Here is a 22,054-nt window from a genome sequence, read left to right on the forward strand (position 1 = left end):
TCAGAGGCCAGTTTTATCTCCAGTGATCTTCCATTCCTCAGTCAGTTGTCTTTTTTTTTTAATAAGCATATGACTAAACAATATTTAATACCTGAGCATATTCTTTACTGCACTTAAGCATTTTGGTATTGTATTGACTGAACTGTGTGAAAGTGGTCATCAGACTGGAGAACATTTGCCTGGCTATCTGCTCTGAGGAGGTTTTACACAGTAAAAGAAAGCTTAGTGCTTCATTTCATCTCTCAGATGCCTGGGATGGTGCTGGGCAGATCCCAACAGCTGTCTGTCTGATACATAATTGGAAAAAATTGGAGAAAAGAAGGGGAAAATTGGCATGTTTTTTGTTTTGTGGGTTTTGGATGTTTGTGGTTGGTTTTTTGTTTGTTGTTTTTTTAAGTAGTCATTACAAGTTGAAGTTTATCATTACAAACAGGAATGTAGAAGATATTTTTAAACAAGAATGGGGCTTGCATATGTTGCCTAGTTGCCAGGTAGGATATTTTGTTGATTTTTTTTTTTTTTTTTAACAGTATCTGGTTCTCAGAATATTCTTCATCTGTTACATTTTTTAGAAGATGTGACTGTTTGCAGAAAGTGAAACTAAAAGCTCAGGAAGATGGCTGCTGAACTGACTGACAGAAAGAGGGTTAGAGCTGTTATTTTCTCAATCTCTGTTCCTGGGCAGTATCCCTTCCCTTAATGAATTGGGTACTACATACTAGTACATCTGGCAGCTGAGTTTTTACTGTAGTGTTCATAGTTAGTTAAACTGGTCCGCTCAGATAAGAGGAGGATTGCCGAAGTAACCACTTGTATTTCTTGACCAACTTTGGTTCTGTCAGGTTTTTACTCTCAAGCAAGGAATTACTATGCCACAGTTAAGCTGTGTGAAGCAAAAGTCGTCATTCCAAGCAGAGAAATGGACTTCAGAGAATAAAAAATTCAGCTTTAGTTGTACATAATTGATAGTGTGTTCTTATAAGCTGGAATGTACTTTGCACATGGAGGAGATGGAGTGGGATGTCATGGCCGGTAGTATGTATGAATGAAAGCTTGCACAGTTTTACACAAGCCCTGTGAACTGTCTCCTGCGCATGAGCTCTAGCATTATGACAGTTCACTTTCTTTTGCTGTGCTCATTGAATAATCAGTGTTTAGTCTGACAATTTGCTTTAGTGAGTATCTCAGTACTAGACACAGAGCCACTAGCCATTTAGAATGGAGTTCAATGAACGGAAAATGTGTTCTCCCTAAAATTTAACTAGATGTGTTGTATATAGTACAGCACAGGGCAAAATATAGTTGGCATCAGCCTCACTGAGAAGATGACATCATATTATGTGTGGAAATGAGGCAGTTGAGGACTTAAGATCCAGAATAACTTTGCTGCTGAAACACAGTGCTAGAACAGGCTGTAACTCAATGTTCCTGAAGCTCAGTCTTACTGGTGAGTGGTTAGACAACATGATGAGCCACCAAATGAAGTCAGACTCCATTTGACAGCATCTTAACTTGTTCCTGCTTCACATACCCTAGCAACTCTTTGTGTGTTAAATCTTGCACTTCTCTGACCCCTTAGGAAGACTTCACTAATTTTCACCTCATAATGCAGTGCAGCCAAAAAGAACTGCTGACAAAGGTGTTTGCTGATCCTCAGTGCTGGCATACGGATGTGAGGAATAAGGGCAGCCCTCAGCAGTACAGAATTGTTAAATTGTCTCAGCTGGTTTATTGCATCACAGAGTTTTACTTGTAGCTGTGTGTTTTCAGTAGTTACAGTCTCAAAAGCATGAGGAACTGTGGAGAATATCTTCACTGTGATGTGAAAGTTAATGAACTGGGAGGGCAAGGAAGATGGGCAGAAGGGGGCAACCTAAAGACACTTCTGAACTTTGCAGAGCTTACCACCTTAGCCCTGAGCTCTAGCTGAACTTGGACAATAAATATCTTGGCAATAAGGATCTTTTAGTCTAACAGTAAAAGAAAATTGAAAAATATGCCCAGTATGACTTGTATTTTAACATTTCAGTTAAGTACTGAAGTAATGACTACCGGAAATAGAAAGTTTTCAGAGTTATTGTATCATCTGAGAATTTTCACTTCAGTTGAAGGGCTGAAAGTATCTTCTGTATTTGCTCTGAAGAATCCACCAAAACTTATTGTTGTCATTGCCAGTCTAAATATCATAACTGATCTTTTCTGGGCCCTTGTAAGAAAACTGGCATACTTGTCAGGGTGAGTGGTAGAAAAGGCTATTAAATCAAAATACTTTCAAAATTATTTTGCCTTCCCTAGTACTGTAAGAGGCCTGTGATTTTGGCGTTGTTGAGCCTGGAGAAGAGAAGGCTTCGGGGAGACCTTATTGCAGCCTTCCACTACTTAAAGGAGGCTTCTTTTTAGCAGGGCCTGTAGCGATAGGACAAGGGGTAATGCTTTTAAACTAAAAGAAGGTGGATTTTGACTAGATCTAAGGAAGAAATTTTTCACAATGAGGGTGGTGCAACATTGGCACAGGTTTCCCAGAGAGGTGGTAGATATCCCATCCCTGGAAACGTTCCAGGTCAGGTTGGACAGGGCTCTGAGCAACCTGATCTAGTTGAAGATGTCCCTGCTCATTGCAGGGGGGTTGGACTAGATGACCTCTAAAAGTCCCTTCCAACCCAAAGATTCAATGATTCTTACATCCTGATAATTGAAATTGAACTGAAATTTAGAAGAACTGAGACAGTTCTTCTAGCACTGTGTAAACATTTCACAGAATCACAGAATCACTGAGGTTGGAAGGGACCTCTTGAGATTTCCTAGTGCAACCCCCCCTGCTCAAGCAGGGTCGCCATAAGCAGTTTGCCCAGGGCTGTATCCGATCATATTTGAAAAACAGACACTCTACAACCTTTCTGGGCAACATATTCCAGTCCTGTTCCAGCTTCTGAGTTGACATGAGGGTCGGCTGAAGACAAGCCTTTTAATGTGTCCTTTTGGCATTTAGGGTAAGAAGTTAGGTATCATAGTTTCTGTGCAAAAGATTTGATTGCATATTGGACTAGAAGCTATAGTAGCTGGAGTGGATCCCAAGGATCAGCTATAACCGGATGATGTAAGAGGCTTCCACAGCCTTGTAAGAAAAAGCTCTTTACTTTGTCTGATGCCACCCTGTGCAGTGGGGATCTTCAGGCTTTCAAGAACATTGCACAAATCTGCTTTTTTTCCCCCAGATTTTGTTACTTTGCATGCATATTCAACAGCTTTGTAGTTTAAACTGTTGCTTTCAGAGGCAGCTACTTGGAAGAGCAGGGAGGAGTGGAGTGTTAATGTTATCAGAATCACAATGAATCCAGCTGAGAGGATGAGAAGTCTGACGTGTACCTCAAGAGGATTTGATTTTCATAGAATCATTAAGGTTGGAAAAGACCTTTAAGATCATCAAGTCCAACCATCAACTCAACAGCACCATGTCCACTAAACCATGTCCTGAAGTGCCATGTCCACACGTTTTTTGAACACTTCCAGTGATGATGATTCCACTACCTCTCTGGGCAGCCTGTTCCATGCTTCACCACTCTCTCCATTAAGAAATTTTTCTTAATATCCAATCTAAACCTCCCCTGGCGCAACTTGAGGCCATTTCCTCTCGTCCTATCACTAGTTACTTGGGAGAAGAGACCAGCACCCACCTCGCCACAACCTCCTTTCAGGTAGTTGTAGAGAGCGATAAGGTCTCCTCTCAGCCTCCTCTTCTCCAGACTGAACAACCCCAGTTCCCTCAGATGCTCCTCATAAGACTTGTGCTCCAGACCCCTCACCAGCATCATTGCCCTTCTCTGGACACGCTCCAGCACCTCAACATCCTTCTTGTAGTGAGGGGCTCAACACTGAACACAGGATTCAAGGTGTGGCCTCACCAGTGCCGAGTACAGGGGTAAAATCACTTCCCTACTCCTGCTGGCCACACTATTTCTGGTACAGGCCAGGATGCTGTTGGTCTTCTTGGCCACCTGGGCACACTGTTGGCTCATATTCATCCAGCTGTCAACCAGCACCCCCAGGTCCTTTTCTGCCAGGCAGCTCTCCAGCCACTCCTCCCCAAGCCTGTAGCGTTGCGTGGGGTTGTTGTGACCGAAGTGCAGGACCCGGCACTTGGCCTTATTAAACCTCATACAGTTGACAACAAAGCCTTTTCAAACAGATTGTTGTCCTCATAAATGCCAAATATTTTCTGAAGCTAAAAGTTTCCTTGGCTGGTCATTTAAACAAATTCCTCAATCTCGTGCCTGGACACTTTGGACATCCTGATCAATTCCTCTGTATCTAGGATGTCATTACCTGCCAACGTAGTGTGCCCTGATTTTTTTCTCTGGGCCACTTGGTATACTTTGGTCTCTTGACTGTATTTTGAAGGTAGAGTGTAGATGGAGCATTACCCTTGCAAGGCTTTGATTTTTTGTTTGTTTTTTAACAAAGATCCTTTCTTTGCCTGTGGTTCAAGAGCATTATACCCCCAGGGGATATAAATGTAGGTCTTCCTGTTATGAATCCTTGAAGACATCTCTGGTCCTTCTAGGTTGCATGACCAGGTATGGTTTGTCATGTCTTTTATAAAGTGGGCTAGCAGAGATGCTTAAAAACTTAGTGAATGTACCACTGGTACATTGAAGTCTTTTATATAATTTGTTTATATTTTATCCTATAGTAGATATGTATTCTTTAGTAAATGTATGTCTGTAGGACACTACATCTCCCCTCCCCCCAATTAAGAGCGAATGTCTCCTTGGTTTAGTGAGCCTACTTGGAAAGATTCAAGTCTTAAAGTGGACTCATTAGCATGAATTCAGGGAGCTGAGGGTTATTAGATGGGTTTGTCTGCATTTGCATGTCTTATTTTTGCAGAAAATGTTTACTTTGATTTTCACTGATATAGAAGGATTCAGGCATGCCACCATGAATGCATGAGAATTCTCTAATGTGGTTAATATCTTCTTATATCTATGAAAACTATTTGCATCAGTTTTAGATAGCACACGTGCTAGTGTTCCTAGAAGTTGACCAAGACCTATTCCCAGGAACTCTTTGATAGCTTGCTTTTGCACCAGTCTAGACAATGTAGTGCACAGCAAGTGTATGGAAATGCACTTGTGTAGTAACCCTTAGGTGGTTTTGCTGACTCTGTCAACTCAGATCATCATGTGGCAATTTGGGCTGAGTATAAAGAAGTGCACGTAGGAGAAAATACAGGAGTCTTGACACAGTAATGCCATTTTTTCCCTGTTTTTTCAATGTATTGTAACTAAATGTTCTTGTCTTGATAATGTTATCTTGATAATGAGTGACATGTATTATTCTTGTTATGTAAGATAATACCTAAAGTCGTCTTCGTTATGCTTCTGTTGTATATTGCTAAGACGGAACAGCAAAGAATTACTTCAACAAGGTTTATAAAACTCTTAAAAGGTTTATAAGATGGGTATGGACATCAATATCATACAAGTAAATGCTATCTCTGAGTAGTAGCAAGTAATTAAACTACTCAATGTTTTATTCATTGATCTGCCTCCGAAAAGGACTTTGATGTGATGTGGGCCTAGGAAACTGATGAGAGTTGTTTCCTGTGAGGAAGAAATGTCAAGGTGGAGCTACGTAAACTTTAACTTTCTTTATTGCAAGAGTTGTTCTTGCTTTGGGACCAATGTGAAAACAGTGAGCTTTTGTTATCTCAATTCTACATATATATTCCTGCTAAGCTATGGTTAGGCTGATCTAGGTTGAAATTGCATAGCTTTAGGAAGAGGAAATTTATTGTGAATTTGTTTCTATAGTTCTCAAATGGTGCTTTAAAGGTTGTGGTTTCAGACCATGTGAGATGCTTATTATTGAACTTTGCAAAGGGTAGAGACATATGGGCTGGCAAAACATCTAGGTCTGGAGGGAGGCTGTGGGCATGGTTTAAAAAGGCCTAATCAAATTTATCATTAAATTTATTATGATCCAGAAATTTCTTCCTTAATTTCAGAACCTTTTTAAAGTAAAAAAATAATTCCCTGAGCATGACAGTAGATAGTCTTTACAACACTGCCTAACAGGTGTTCTCTTGTTTCTGAAGTATACAATCAAATCCCCTTTCTCTCAGTAAACTTATGATATGCTTACCTGTGCGGAAGATCAGGGGGTTACTGTGCAAAAGACCTAAGTTTTTGGAGTGTTTCGTCATCTTCTGGTCCTCATAGGAGAAAAGAGAGACTATACTTCTTTGGAAGCAAGTCCGAGTTGTATTGCATAGGTTAGGTATTTGCTCTGCACTGATGTAGTCGTGTTTGGTATCCTTCAAAATGGAGGAAGAAGCATTACAAGAAATACTACCCTGTAGTAACTGCCTCAAGCTTAATTCCTCTGGATGTACACTTCAAAGTCTGCATAAAAGGCATGTTATAAAATTGTATTTGCAAAATGATTTAGACTTAGAGATGCAACTGATTATTGACTCTACTTTTTGTTTTCCAAGGTGGAGAAAGTACACAGAGGTGATCAGATGGATGGGCTTCTTTATCCTGCTAAGAAGGTACCACCGATAGCAAAAAGTAATATAGAGCAAGAAAAGGCATCTCAGAATGTTACTTCTTCAAAAGTAGACCCTCTGTTAAAACCAAATATGGAGACCATGCCTACATCACTTAGTAGTGACTTCAAGCAGAAAGTTGTTAACATCTTGCTGAAGTATTCCAGTGGTCTTTGGGCTAATGCGCTTCCAAAATTGTACCAAGACACTTACCAAGTAAAATTTCCAGAAGACATTCTAAATAATCTAGAGTTGCTTTCAGATGTATGTGTAGTGGACTATGTATCTGAAGTCCCCAGAAAAGCCATCCTCTATGCTAAACCCCAAGGAGGTATTGATGAAAATCTGAATGTTGCTGAGAAGGTCCAGAGGCATGATGGTGTGAAGGCCACAGCTGAACAACAGTATGAAGAATCCAAGGACCAGTATCCAGAGAATGTAACTGTTCCTCCTCTAATCATTCCATCAGAAGGATCTGTGTCCGTCATGGTGTTAGAACTGAAAAACACTAATGAGGTCCTAATTAGGCAAGTTTGTACTTCAGAGTCTATCTTTTTTTGCTTTATTTATAAATCCGCATATTCATATTATGCAGGTCTGCCATAAGAGAACAGATGAACAAGAGGTTGCAGGACTTTGATAATGAAACTTAAGACTCCTTTTGTTTGTGTCCTTATATGGGAATTTTCTGAAACTTTGTCAGAAAAAGTGGAATTTTTTTTTAGGAAGAAAAAGCTTTTCTGACCTGGTCAATTCTATCATTAGCTTGTCTTGGAATCAAAGCAGATTTGACTTGCCATTGGAAGACTTTTTAAAATAACCCTACTATAAAACATAGTAGTATTCAGATATTGCCACAGTACTTATTAAAATATTATTTACTTCTATAACTGACTACTAACTAGGTGTGGCTTGAGTGTGTCCAGATTACACTGCAGTTTTCATTTTGTTTACGGATGAGCTTCCATCCAACAATAAACTACTGGTGCTTCTTCGTTTGGTTGCTCATCAGCCCAGCCTTAGAGGACAGTGTAAGAAGTGGATTGTAGTGGCTGTCTTATGTATATGTTACTGTATTGTTTCAGGAAGTACCATGATAAGCTTTCTGTATTTCATTGCTGGGATAAAACACACAAACCCTAGCAGTTCTTTAACCCTTAAAACAAACAAACAAAAAACCCAAACAATTTTTCTGGAAAATATTTAATTTTGACAATTATTTCAAATCAAGCCTAATCTTGAAAAGTTTTATATGTCACTTCGAAGGATGAATTGAGCAACTGTGTGGTAATATACTATTTTGACAGCTCTGTGTCTTTTCCCACTAGTTCCTGCAGTTTCATGTTTCATTGGATAGTTTCAGTCATTCTCAGAGGTCCTGATTAGGGTTGAAATAAGTACGAGTGCAGTTTACTTGCAGATCCTTTCACTATGAAACTAATACTCTGTTCCTCATTGCTGGTTGGCAATATTCAATACACTAGCCTTAAGGCTGAAATCTAGATACTCTTCTTCTCTCTGGCTATCAGTAAAGTATTGGAATATTCAACCTTGAACTTCCTTTATGTGTCAGTCCACCATGTAAGTTCCCTGAAGTCATGGAATCTTAATAGCTGGTAATCTGTAGCAAAAATCCCTATACTTGGGGGTTATGAGAGAAATTCTCATTTGAGAATGTTACCATCTTTGTTTTAGCTGCTAGCACAGTTCCTATTTTGTACTTTTTCTCAGAGAAGCCTCTTTTGTACATTGCTTATACATTTATTTTGTATACTGATCTTACCAGAAAGCATAATTTAAGGCAAGATTCTTCATCCATCATTAACATTTTTACTATGTCTGGCTGGACAACTCAATCATTTTAGCAAACAAGACAGCTGGAATTTGTGAGGGAGCCTAAGCTTAAAACAAGAAATCACAGGAGGAAGAACTGTATCAAAGAAAAGAGAGGCTTTATGTTTTAGGTTGTTCCTGTGAGAGCTCTGTTTGAATTTAGTCTGACATGAAAGATGATGAAGATGAATAGTGCCAGGAAAGACAGCCAATTTAAGACATGTAATCATCTGCTAATAGAGGTACTGAAACAGTTAGACACAATGCATATTGCGTGTTTTGTAATGGGAAGAGCAGAAGCAAATTATCTGTCTCTTACTTCCAGCTTGCTATGCCAGTAGGATGTAACTGCAAAACTTCTTCCATCTTGCTGTACACCTTTTAATTTTGTCAGCATCAATAAATTGCTGTATATGTGGAGTAACAAATCTTAGCTTTCTAATCTGTTATTTTAACGATATTTCAACTAATTATTTGGGGGAAGCTTCCAGTTCCATGGATTAAACTGCCATATGACACTGATGAGCTGAGGATGATGATGTTAAATTTCTCTGAAGCAACAGTTCCCAAATTTTGGACCATGGTTCTTGGACAGTATTAAAGTTTATGAATTTGTGAGCTCTTTGTAGGTGCATGCTAGTGATTAGTGGTTTCTTGGTCCTAGATACAGAAATGACTACTTAGGGTTGTCTATGTACTTCATGGGCAAGGTCATTTACCTTCAAGATGTGAAACTAGCCCTGAAGGGAATAGCTTTTTGCTATGACAAGAAAACGTTCATGTAGGCATACAGGAAGGGCACTGCATGAACTCACCTTTCCCATGCATGTACTAGCAGTCGCTTTCTCCTGATCTACTCAAGAATTGTGTAGCAGCTATTGGTTGATGTTGACTTTTGCAGGATCAATAAAATCAAGATTCCTCTCTCTGTCTTGGGGATGGAGCAATATCTCTTTACTTCCTTGGTATGTGGCTAAGTGTTGTTTGGCTGAAACCTTTCTACTGCAGTACTAATTAAGACAAAGCTGGAAGGTTTGGTGCTATTTCAATTTTCAGACGTGGCACAATTCTGTAAGAATTCTGATGTAGTCAGAATGAAAGTGAGGTGATGGAAACACTCCTAGATACTTGCTATACATCTACAACAGTGTGATTGAAGGCACAGATGATATGCTAGGTGCTACATTTAAATTCTCACAAGAAATAATAATTAACTGTCACCTTTTATTCTAAACTGCCTTGGGTTTGTGTGCTACAGCTTGGATACTTTTTTCCTCTTCTTCTATCTTTTTGAATAGGCAAAATTTTATAGTTTATTTCACTGTGGAAGCATACCCTCTGTTCTTTTCACAATGAAGCAGCAAGCTTTACTTGACATGTGAATTGGTTCCAGTGGAGACTAAGAATCACGCTGAATACACACTTGCAGTGTATTCACATGTATTCATTAGAGACATAGCACATCTATGTCACTAATCTCTGACAAATTAGTATCTAACACACACCTTTCTGAGGTTGCTTTCCAAGATTCTTTTCTGAAGAATCTGAAAAATAATTTTTCAGTTGGCTTTGAGTAACCAAGAACTTCTTCAGTATGATGCTCACCTATTACCAGAAAATAGTGAGCCAGGAAATTCTGAAAGATCCTTCTACTTTTTTTTAAGGTAGTCCTACTGTCTGTTAAGTATCTTTATAAAACAAATGTCAAGAAATAAACTTATAAGTAGCACAAAATGTGACTGTCACCCTGCTTCATGTCCATTATGAAGTAGATGAATGCTTACACAGAAACAAAAGGGCTGCCATTCTGAAAAGTAATATGTAATTGGATGGTGAAGTAGCAGGCTATCTTTAGGAAAATGAGGGTTCCCTGGAATGTGATCAGGTTTAACTTAATATTTATAACAAAGTTAGCATAGTGTGTTGGAGTACAGTATCTGCACTAATCCTGGGCATATAGCAGACCTTCAGAATAAACCTAGCTTTTTATAGGATGATAATCTAAACTGTGTGGTAGAAATTAACAGTATTAATCATTCTATGAACAAGTTTAAACAGTAGCTACTAATACAAATTTGGGAACAAGTTTTCCTTTTGTCTGCTCCAATCTGGCTTGTTTCTGAAGCATTCAGAACTTCCCATTTGGAGTTTGCAGTAAGTTTATATACTTTATATTAAAGAAGATCTATGCAGTACAAACTGCTTCAGTATGAACCATTAGGTCAGCACAGTAATATCAGGATTGTTCTGAAGGCCAAGAGTAAACAGCACATGGTTTGACAGCTGATTTGTAAAGTTATTTTAGATGCCTTGTTTTTGATCAACCTTAGTGAAAACCTGATTAAGCTGGTGTTTGTTTATGACAGAGTTACTTCAGAGATGACATATTAGTTCTCTTTTATACTTGGTCCCAGATACTACTCTACTCTTACGGTCAGGTTCCGCTACATGATTGTAATAATCAAGTAAGAACTCTTACTAAAAATCTAGTTGAGTATGTTAGATTATACACTGCTGGACCACATTTAGCTGTCAACGAAAGTACTAAATTTCATGCCAGTTACTTTTCTGTAGCTCTGTTAATGGACAAAGAGTCTGGATACTGATGTGCTTAGAAAATTTATAAATCCATAATTTACTTATGTTCATATATTCATATAAATGTTCTTAGGTTTTTATTCAGATTTTTGAAGCTGCATCTTAACTCTTCTGTTGAATTTTTTTTCCCTCCCCCCCCGTAAAATACTGTAGGTATGTGGGCAAAGATTATTCTTCTGCCCAGGAGCAAATGGAAGATGACATGAAAGCATACTATAGTCAGAATAGTACAGTGTCACTAGCTCAATCTCTGAGCATTGGGCAACTTGTTGCAGTACATGCCGAAGAAGATGCCTGGCTGCGTGCTCGGATAATTTCTTTAGAAGACAACAGAATAAAGGCAAGAAATTACTTCTTTTGACACTTGGAGAAAGACTTGAAACAATCTTTGTTTTTCACATACACAGTCAATGCCTAAATATGCTGCACTAGCATTCTCTCCTTTCTTGCCCTGAAGTACTTCTATTTTCAGTTATATGAGAAGTTAAGACTTTTTTGAAGTCATGTGATTGCCAAAATGAAATGGTCTTTCAGGGTTTTTTTTCCATAAATAGTTTGAGTTTGGGGGTTTTATTTTGGGTTTTATATGAGACTGGGCTGTATAGCACTTTTGTACTGAAAACATACCTTGATAGTCTTGGGAGGAATGGGTGTTGTAGCACTGTTTGGAGTGGGACAGAGGAAGGGAAAGGGAAGAACAAATTCACTTGTTGATAGGTCTTGTTTGAAGTCTTGTGCTGAAGCATCTATTACATGCACTAAATAGCAAGACAATGAGAAGGGTATACTTGTGTTCCCTTCCAGGCAGATCTGGTATTCTGGGAGTTATATGTAGTGTACATTTTAGTTAAACTCTTTTGAGATTATTGAACTATTCCTGGGCAAAACAGACTCTTCTTGCCATCTGAAATGAAACTAGAACATATGATAGGACTGTAAAAAAAGTTTCAAACTTCAAATTATTTCTTGCCTAGTCAAACATGAATGATTTCTTCTTATTTTTTGTTTCTTTCCCTGGTTAGGTGACTTTTTACCCAGATCTGCTTAACGTACTTCTAAAGTTGATCCATTTCATAAATATTTAAATAGCACATGTATTAGAATTGAGGTTTTTCTGAAAGTTAATGTCATAGGCTTCAGCTGGAACTTGGAGGGGGTTGTCAAAACTTAGTTTTGTAAAAGATTGTTTCGCTTAAAGAAGTGGCAAGGACATTGATAGCAAGCTTGCCTCTAATTTCTGTCTAGCTAGACTTAACAACCAAAAGAAGACTACTGCTGTATTGCGGCATTTGCTGATTATCTTCTGACACAGTGTTCAGACTCCCTTTTCAATATTTGGTATGCAGACATTTTGCATGATAGAGTTTAGAAAACAGTTGTGAAAATCCGTGTCAAAGCCTTCTTTCTCTCACTTTTGCTCCAATTATTTGCTACCAATCAGCAGTTTCCCCACTGGTTTCCTGCATTGACTGTGGTCATTTGTATGAAAGTTACTATAACCATAAATCAAAATTATTCTCTTAATGTTGTAAAAACAAAAGGCAAAACATAGAATGGCACTGAAGTGGTATTTGACTTCTTAACACTTTCAAAACTTTACAAATAAAAATTGCTGCTTTATTACCTTTCTTCATGTGGTTTGAGGTAATATGTGCTGAGTCCTTCCAGCACTGTTCCTGTTAAGAGCTGAGATTCTGTGGAACAGTTGCAGAGGATGGTTTTACAGAGATCTTGAGAAGAAGGCTTTCCCTGAAAACTCTGAACATTCAAGTAGTGAAATAAACAGAGACTAATGGCATTATATACTACTAAATTAGTGAAAAGTGATTTGTCTGTGGCTTCACGGGGAATGTGGTAACAGTATGTTTTCCCTAGACTCAGGAAAACATATTTACAATTATATTCAGGATCTTACACTTTTATTCCCTTTTCCATTATCAGGTATGCTATGTTGATCATGGCTTCAGTGAGTTTGTTGAAAGCAACAGTGTGCACAAACTACAGAAACAGTTCCATTTGCTTCCATTTCAAGCTGCAAAATGTAAACTGGCAGGTAAGAGAAAGCCAGTGTTGACTATACAGCTTGCTGTTGCATGATTTATGGATTGAAGCATCTCAGTCTGGGGGTTTTGATCCTTGTTTGTAATAATTCTATGTATGTTAGATTTTGTCCAAGACAGCCAGTCTAAGCAGACATAGGTAGGCATGGAAAGAAGGAGAAGGAAGAAAGGAAGGATGTGAAGGAGAGCTTTATAAAGAAACCTTGATATTGGAAGACCTTGATACCCAGTATCTCTGCAGTGGAGCTTAGTTGTTGCTACACTTAGCTTGGATGTCTTTGTCCCTTTAATATTTGCGAGCCTAAAGAAATACAAGGAAACATTTGCTGTTGTGTGAAGCAATGTACTAGCACAACTCCTTTTTCCACAAATGAGGCACATCTGTTGTGACCAGTCAGGCAATATTCCTAAACATGATCCTGTATTGTTATTTTAAAGTGATCCTTCCCCTTTCTTGCATACTTGCAGACCTCCTAGATTCTGCTGGAAATTACTTAGCTTCCTGACACAGTTAGGCATTTATAACTTTTCAAAAATATTTTATTTTAAATATATAAAAATGCCATGAGTGAGCCTTTGTTTGGTTGGTTTTTTAATACTTGGATGCATTCCTTTTTGTCTACACATTTGCCTTGACTCTTTCTGAAGAGGATCTTTTTCTTTTCTTTCCCCAACCTCCCCATATGGCTTTCTGTGTTAAAAAGGTGGAAATTAAGCAGAATGCAAGTAGCGGTGCAGTAGAGCTTGCTGACTACATCCTGATTCTTGGAAAGATTCCTGTTGTGAACACAGATCTGATTATTATTTCTCCCTTTGAATACAGCGACACATAAAAAGTATGGTGTGTCTTACAGGACTGGAAGTCTTCTGTGATGATCCTGTCCTAGTTAAGACTGTGGAATCGCAGACATGCTCCAAGATATTTGCTGTGGAAATACTGGAAAAGAGTGATATTCCTCTTCTTGTTCTCTATGACACTTCCGGAGAAGACGATATCAACATCAATGCTACTTGTCTGAAGGCGTTGTATGACAAGTCCCTTGAATTGCACCTACAGGTACCATCTTCCTGTTTCCTTCTTAATTCATTAAAAATCATTGACCACTAAGGCCTTGGATAGACAAAAAACAGTACTCAGAAATTTGCTAAGTTTATGTGTATGTTTTTTTTCCCCTTTTTTTTGTCAAAATCTTACCATTGCAGGTGGATGCGCTATATACAAATGTCAGAGTAACCAGTGTTTTCTCTGATGGAAGCCTGTATTGCCAAGTGCCATCTAAAGGCTTGTCTAGACTTTCTGAAATCTTGCAGAAACTAGAAGACTACTTCCATTACAAGGTAGGTTCTATGGTGAGAGACCATTACAAAGTAGGTTCTATGGTGAGAGAAGTGGTAAAGCCTTTCTTCAGAGTGTACCAATCATTTACTTGCACATAAGTTGAAGTTTCTGAGGTAGCCATAGATTATTCAAAAAGGCTATGAATTCTCTTCCTAATTTCTTGGGGTGCCTTCTTCAGTGTGAAAAGTGTCTTTTGATGCTTCTTGTTCACAAGCTGCCTCTAAGGCTTCAGCAACTACTTACAACTTTCCTTGAATAGTTAGAACAGTAATAGCACAGCTTATAATGGGAAGCTTCCAATAGAAACTGCATCAGATGGTATAAAGCCTGTGGAGATACTGCTTTTTTTTTTTTTAAAGTTTTACTTACATGATAGAGTTGAGGTGCGTAAAGAGCCTGTCCCACAGCACATATGCAAAGTGACAATAAAAGCAGCGTAACCAAAGTGTGTTCTTTTTAGCCTGTCATCCTTGGAGATTCGATAGCTTTGACCTGATGTGCTGCATATCTTGTCCTTATACCCTTGGCTTTTGAATGTTGTGGCTAATTTCAACTAGAACTGCTCTATAGGAGGTGTTTTCAAAAGTCTTAAGTTGCTTTAAAATAGGCATGTGTCAGAGATGTGTGACATTCCACCAGCCATTTACAGACACATGCAACAACCCTTTACTAGAGTCAAGAGGATCTATACAAAAGAGAAGAAATCTTAAGAGTCTAGTTTGTTCAACATTCCGCTGAGCCTTAGAGAAGCAAACCATGAAATGCAGATCCTTAAAGGTCCTGTTAGAACTGCTGCTTGTGAAACTACTCTGTCAAAGTGTTTTTAGGTGTAGAAGCTGAGCTTTAGACCTGTTGTGGAAAACACACTGTCTGGAAATACTTTAGATTGAACATGTCTCATTTATCAAGATTCAGTTTCAAGCAAGCTAAACACTGAAGGAAAGCATATAGAACCCTGAAAGGTTTAGTAACACAAAGGCAGGCAGCCAGACATGTATTTCAAAAGTTCAGATTTTCTGGACAGAGCATATATTAGGTTCTTGTTCCTATCATAGAGAGACTTTGACATTCAGAATCTTTTAATATTAATCTGTATATGGAGGTAAAAGAAGCAATATTGACTTTGCAGCTTATCTTGAGGGTTTTTATTTTGCCTGAGAATTTAAACAAACTACAGTGTTAATGGGTCTTCAAATGGACTTTCTTCATGCTTTTTATAGCATAGTGGGGTTTTTTTATAGTGTATGATATTGGATCATTACGGTGAATGTCACCCCCATGAGATTTTTTGTTTGAGTCTGTAGTAAATTTGGTTTGTTAAATATCTCAACAAATGATGTGTTCTAGAATATAAGCTAGGAGCTTCTGCAGTCGTCTGTCACAGTTCTAAACTTTTCAGAACATTAAAATGATGGTCAGTGGTTTCATATTCTGTGTTTCCAAATGTGGGTTTTTTCCCCCAGCACTTTATATTCTCTCATATATCTGTAAGATACACAGCTTGGAATTAAAGCTTTACTGATTGGGGAAGCTTAAAACACCATGATAAGAAATGCTTCTGAGGCTGGAAAGCGACTTTATATTTGAAATAGAGTTTTTGCTTCTCAGAACTCTTTATTCTATGTGTGGCTTTTAAAATGGTTAGTTGAGTGGCAGATAGCAATATCTCCATGATTTTTAACTTCTGTTTTTATATTTGCAGCAGACATCTGAATTTAATGTGTCACTACCTTTCTGTGGCAAAATCTGCTTGTTTCCTTCCAAAGGAAAATGGGCACGTGTAGAGGTAAGAAGTATTCAAAGAACAAGCTACAGAGAAATGTCTTGTCTTTTTGTTCAGATAAATATGAATCCTTAGTTTCTGTGAAACTTGTTACAGTGTATGTGTCACTGTTGTGTTTTTAACCTCAAAACAATGCTTCCTTTCTTCTTTCAGATAAGAATTATTCACACTAGACGGGCACTTGATGTGCAGTTCATGGATACTGGAACAGTTGCAACTGTAAAAGTATCAGAGCTTAGAGAAATCCCACCACAATTCCTGAGAGAAGTAATTGCAATACCTCCTCAGGTATACAGATATATTAAAGCTAACCTATGCTAGATCTCTTGGCAGTGTTTGTTGTGCTGTTACCTGAAGGTTTGTGTAATGAAATTTTGTTTTGTTTAATAGCATTCAATATTGGAATCTATTTCATTGTGCATCTTTGCCTGAAATAAATCAAAAGGTAGTCCCATCTATTGACAGCATGTTGTGCATGTGTAATGGTAATGGTTTTGCATGTTCCTCTGTCTCTTTCTGTTTGTCAAACATTGAATCTGTCAGCATTAATGAAATTTCTGTGAATAGGACCTTATGGACTAAATTCCATGTTACTAAATTATACTTTGTATACTTAATTCTGTTCTTAGGCTATAAAATGCTGCCTAGCAGATCTGCCTCCTAACACTGGCATGTGGACTCCAGATGCTGTGCTGTGGCTGAGAGACACTGTAATGAATTGTCCTGAATTTAGCATGAAGGTAAATAACCAAAATGCTTATGTGACTTGAAATCCACAGATGTGTGGAAAGAGCATTGAAAGAACAACTCTAGAAGCTTAACCACTCATCAAATTATTTTTGTTACAGAAATTTAAAAGCTTGTAGCCAGCTCTTGGACATAAATTCTATACTAAGTCCTTTTTTTATGACATTTGGCATAAAACTTACTTGCGTAAGCCTGGTAGAAGCTTCTCTTTCCCCCTCAAGAATTTAGCAACTGATTGCCCTTCACATTTTGCTATGCCCATCCAAATATGTAGCTAGAGTTATTTTACTAACTGATAAGAAAGAAATACAGTTGTTAATGTTTCACCACATAAAAAGATACAACTGTTGAGTTAATCTTAAGTTATTTTTGTGCCTTTTGTGGATATAGCTTTTTCTCCTTCTGGCCTTGGAAAGCAGCTTTATTTTTTGTTTGCTTTTTCTAATCAAGTGGGTGTAGTAGAAACTGTTCTGTACTTAGAATTTCTGTTATCTTTGAGATAAAATTATTTCTACTTGCAATGTTCCTATCCAGTTTAATTAATTGAAAACACACTTCTAAAGGAAATCTATTACTAGCCGCAGACTAAACAAAGTTAATTTCCTCTTAAAAATCTGATTCTAGATACTGTTACAGCACTTTGAGAAAGTGCTTTGCAGCTTTCCTTTACCTTTTTGCTTAACACTGGAGACCTTACAGTTAAAACATAGCTCCTCTAGTGTGGGACTTACGACTGTTGCATCTGGCTTTTCAAAACAGCCTCTTCCAAGATAGTTTGAGTTTGGTACTAATTTTTGCTTGATTAAATAATAGATGACAGATGTATAGTTCAATTGTGGAAAGTTTTTATTCCTGGCTAGGAAAACCAACAGAAGAATCTGTAAAGAAATGTTGTACACTTTGTCAAATTAAAATTTCAGTGCTTTACTATCAGTAATGCTCACATATCTGATGTTAAATAAGAAAATATTTTTATGTTGGTGCTTTAAATTTATGCATGACATAAACCTCGAGGCTTTTTTCGTCTTAATTTTTTTCCCATCCTTAGTTTACTACGCTTCATCTCCCATAATGAGGTTCTCCCATGAAGAGAATTTTGAAGGATTAAGTGTTAATATTTAATAGCATTACTTAGTTGTTTAGATCTATTTGGACACTGACTACTGTTCTCCTGAAAACTAGAATTTTACATACACCTGTTGGGCAGAACAAAGCTCAGTTCAAGCTTTATATTTGCTTTACATTAGTGGGATAGCTGCATTAGTGGAAATGCTCTTCTTAGCTGCTGTGGATAGCTTACTATCCAACAACTTCATTAATATATTGGAGAGAACCTTGAAAATACTTACAGAATTCTATGTGCATGTAGAATGCAATGAACTGTTGCTGCTTTTTCTGTTAAAGGCTTTACTGTTCTGTACGAAGTCAGATATGCATTTAATAGTTATTAACTGGAAGTTAAACCGTATTTTGTTTTCCAAGGTGGTTAAACAGGATGGTTCAAAGGGAATTGCACACGTTTACTTGTTTGCTCCAGAGAATTTCCCAGACGTGGATCATAGTGTCAATCGGCAGATCAAAAATGCAGACTTGTGGAAGCATCAGAAAGATGTTTTCTTGAGTGTTACACCCAGTGGCACTAGCTCCGCAAAAGAGACAAGTGGTGCTGTTTCATCCCTACGGTTAACTAGTGGAAGGCTAGAGAAGAGTTCCTCTGATACAGCCAGAGAACCCAGCAGTGCAATGTCTACCATTGATATGCCTCCCCCTCTACCCTTGTCAAAGACTGGTGAGCTCATGGATGTCTATGTCTCAGTGGCCTGCCATCCAGGTCATTTTATTGTCCAGCCTTGGAAAGAGCTACATAATCTGGAAGCCCTAATGGAAGAAATGATCTTGTACTACAGCAGGGCAGAAGAGAAACTTGTGAACGTTGAAAAAAACAAGCTGTATGCAGCTAAAATTGAAAATCAGTAAGTAGATACTTAAATTAAAAACAAAATCTTTGAAGGCAAGCCTAGCTCTGCATTGTCTGCATTGTTAACAAGGTGGCAGATGTCCAATGATACCTGAGAGATTAAGGGAGTAAGTGAGGTTGCAGTCTCTTCATGCTTCTAGATTGTAGTTGGAATCTCTTCAAATCATACTAGACCTGGGAAGCTTGAGACATGTTGGTTAAGATCTTTTGGTTGTGTATTATTTTTCTGGTGCCTTGACGGTGTGTGAAAGCAAATTCAAATTGTCTATTCTTGTTCTCTCCCTTTTTAGGTGGTACAGGGTCATAATAAAAGGAATTCTTAGAAATGGGTTTTTGTCAGTATATGAGCTGGACTATGGTAAACATGAGTTTGTCAGCATAGAGAAAGTACAGCCACTCATGGATCCATTTAGGAAACTACCTTTCCAAGCTATAACAGCTCAGCTTGCAGGTAGGTAGTAAGCATTGAAATTTTTTTTTTTTTGTTAAAAGTCTTACAGCAGTGGGAATACCAAATGAACAGAAATGTAAAAGGGGACAAAGCCAAAGTTTAGTGATGTAATTGTTTTTTGCTGAAGTAAGCATCTATTTGCTTGCAAAAACGTGCTTAATACATGCATGTTTGTCATCAAAGTAGCTCTGCTTTTCTTCTTGACATAGGTGGTGATAGTTCTGTTCTATTATTTGTTTGTTCATTTTAATGCAGCACTTTTAGTTACCATGTATAAAGCTGAAGATTGCTTAAACTTTCCCATCAGCTGCTTTTCGTTGCCATAAATATTTATCATTTAATGTATGCAATGTTTAATATGCAAAAGGACACAGCGAAATCAAATCGGTTTTGGTTACTTAACCATAATCCTTTTTGAAGTGTGAAAGTTATGATGTATCTGTTGATAAGAACTTACATTCTGATTATCCTAATGTACGTAAAGTTAGGAACTAGACGCTGAGTTTCTGAAGAAGTTTTTCATATATATCTTGCCCCTACTGTAATTTACTGTTTTCCAGTGCATATTTGGAATCCAAAGTTGCCTGAAATATATTGGTGTTCTCAAACAAACAAACAAAAGAACTCCACAAGGGGGGTGGAGGATTTCAACAGACTTAAGTAGGATTAATTTAATTGAGAATATGGGGCACAGAGAGTGTGTATACATCTGATAGAATTAAAAAAATAAAACTTCATCTCTCTTTGCTGTCTTTTCTTTCCTTTTCCAATTTTTTCTTTCATTTATGCATTGCTTTCAGATGTATGTGTCTCTTCTTATTCAGTTGCTGCTTTCTGACGCTGTTTGGTCAGCACTAGTCTAGACTTCAGTTACAGTATATACTTGTCTGAAGTGACAGGCCACAAAGTTGGTGCTCGGATCCTAGGTTGCCTTCTGTGGATCTGCTTTCCTGCATAGCCTCAGTGTGACCTTGGGGGTTGCTTTAAACTCGTGATGGTGGATGTCTTATCGACAGGCTGGGGTCCTGGGAGTGCAGTGCTGAAATGAAGCTGATTTCTAGCTGTGTCTGTCTACTGGGGTAGTACAGGACCCAGCTGAGCAAACCTGCAAGTCATCCAATTTTCCTGCTTCACAGAATCCCAAGTAGCTAGTTAAGTTGGCCTCTGAGCTGCTTCATATTGTCAAAGCAGGCCAGCTGAGCCTGGAGGACCGGTAACTATTGTCTTGCTATTCTTCCACTTTTTTTCCTCTTTTTTCATGTCTGCTACCCCTCAGTCTTTGGTCTGTTTGCCTGTAAAATCCCATTTGCTTCCCCACAAGCCTTTCCTAGCATTAATTACCCTTTCTTAACTGTTGATGAACTGTTGACTTCTCATCCTTTCAACCTGCAAGGAGCTGTGTTCCTGTGTTGTCCTCTCCTATCAGCAGCAAGCTGCTGCTAATAGTAAAAGCAAAGTGTTGTCACTTTGCTGTTTTGCTGCTTTTATCCATAAGTTGTTGTTTGGGTATTCATGCACAATACTTGAGCCCCTTGTGTCTAGATGCTCTACACCAGCAGTGGTCTGGGGAGACTGAATTCCAAGTCTGCAGGAGCCACTTCTGTCTTGGTAGATTACAGACATATTCAAAAACCTGTTTGGGTTCTGTCATCACATCCCTGAGCAGACTTGACTTTGTGGGATGCTGCTCTCAAAAAATTAGCAGCAGTTGTGAGGCATTTAGGCAGCATTTGTCTTCATTTCTGCTCTCTGCAGATACTGTTTGGGACTTGAAGGTTTGGCAGATTGTTTTAGTTGCTGATGCTGCTTTGAGATGAAGAAAACTTCATCTAAAGCAAGAGCAACATGACAAATAATTTCAGCAACTTCAGGAAGAAGACAAAGAAATAGTTTGTTTTGAAAGGAACTTTAGTTTCCTTTTTGTCATGTTTCCTAATATGCCTTGATCATGCATGGCAGCTGATGTACTTGGAATTACTCAGTGTGTCAGTGCATTTGCCTTTCACTTCTGCAAACTTGTCCATATCTTTAGACTTCAAGAAAAAATTAATGTCCTAGTCTCTGTAATAATTAAGCTTGTTGACATGGGAGATGAGTGAGCTTGTGTTTCTTTTTTAGAGTTAAGCCGCATTCGATAGCACTTGAATATCTGTTTTCTCAAGTACTTAAACTCCCCCCACTTTGTTATAAACTTAATCATTCTAACTGGCCTAGTCTATAAATGACCTTCTGTTTTGCTTTGCATTTGTCCTAGGAGTGAAAAGCCAGCAGTGGTCAGAAGAGGCATCAATAGTGTTTCGGAATCTTGTAGAGAAGAAACCCTTGGTGGCACAGATACAGGCAGTTAACGAAAGTACTAACTCCTGGGATCGAAAAATAGTGACTTTTCTAGTGGACACATCTCTTCCAGACACTGATATATGGATTCATGATTTTGTGTCTCAAAGTCTTGTGGAATTTTCAAAAGATGATTAATCAGCACTTCTGAAATGTAGCAGCTCAGATTTTTTAGCAATGAAATAAGTAACCAGCTTTGAAGAGAAATATAACTACTACATGGCTTTGAAGACAACAAGGTGATAAAATTAAAAAATCTGTGTTCTGTGAAAAGGGTTTGTTTAACAAGTTTGGGTTCTGTCGACTTCAGTTGACTTTCTGAAAATTTGCACTTTGTTTACCACTGTAATGCTAGAATGTTTGGGTGAAAATATTAAA

The 22,054-nt window shown here is 38.1% G+C and overlaps 1 protein-coding gene across 1 annotated transcript in view; it reads left to right on the forward strand.

Annotated features, from left to right (window-relative positions):
* The window catches only part of TDRD7 (tudor domain containing 7), a gene marked incomplete at both ends in the record, with an annotated part of 43,352 nt that extends 21,538 nt beyond the window's left edge, over window positions 1–21,814 (forward strand). Inside the window, 11 exons of the mRNA XM_082012777.1 lie at window positions 6,497–7,077; window positions 11,135–11,321; window positions 12,923–13,034; window positions 13,896–14,098; window positions 14,245–14,379; window positions 16,083–16,166; window positions 16,317–16,451; window positions 16,793–16,903; window positions 18,393–18,883; window positions 19,179–19,339; window positions 21,594–21,814. Of these exons, the coding sequence (XP_081868903.1) occupies window positions 6,497–7,077; window positions 11,135–11,321; window positions 12,923–13,034; window positions 13,896–14,098; window positions 14,245–14,379; window positions 16,083–16,166; window positions 16,317–16,451; window positions 16,793–16,903; window positions 18,393–18,883; window positions 19,179–19,339; window positions 21,594–21,814 (2,421 nt within the window). The remainder of the gene's footprint in view (window positions 1–6,496; window positions 7,078–11,134; window positions 11,322–12,922; window positions 13,035–13,895; window positions 14,099–14,244; window positions 14,380–16,082; window positions 16,167–16,316; window positions 16,452–16,792; window positions 16,904–18,392; window positions 18,884–19,178; window positions 19,340–21,593) is intronic.
* Window positions 21,815–22,054: the final 240 nt, after the last annotated feature.

The sequence above is a fragment of the Phaethon aethereus genome (assembly GCF_964289735.1).
Source record: "Phaethon aethereus genome assembly, chromosome: Z".
Taxonomy (NCBI): Eukaryota; Metazoa; Chordata; class Aves; order Phaethontiformes; family Phaethontidae; genus Phaethon; species Phaethon aethereus.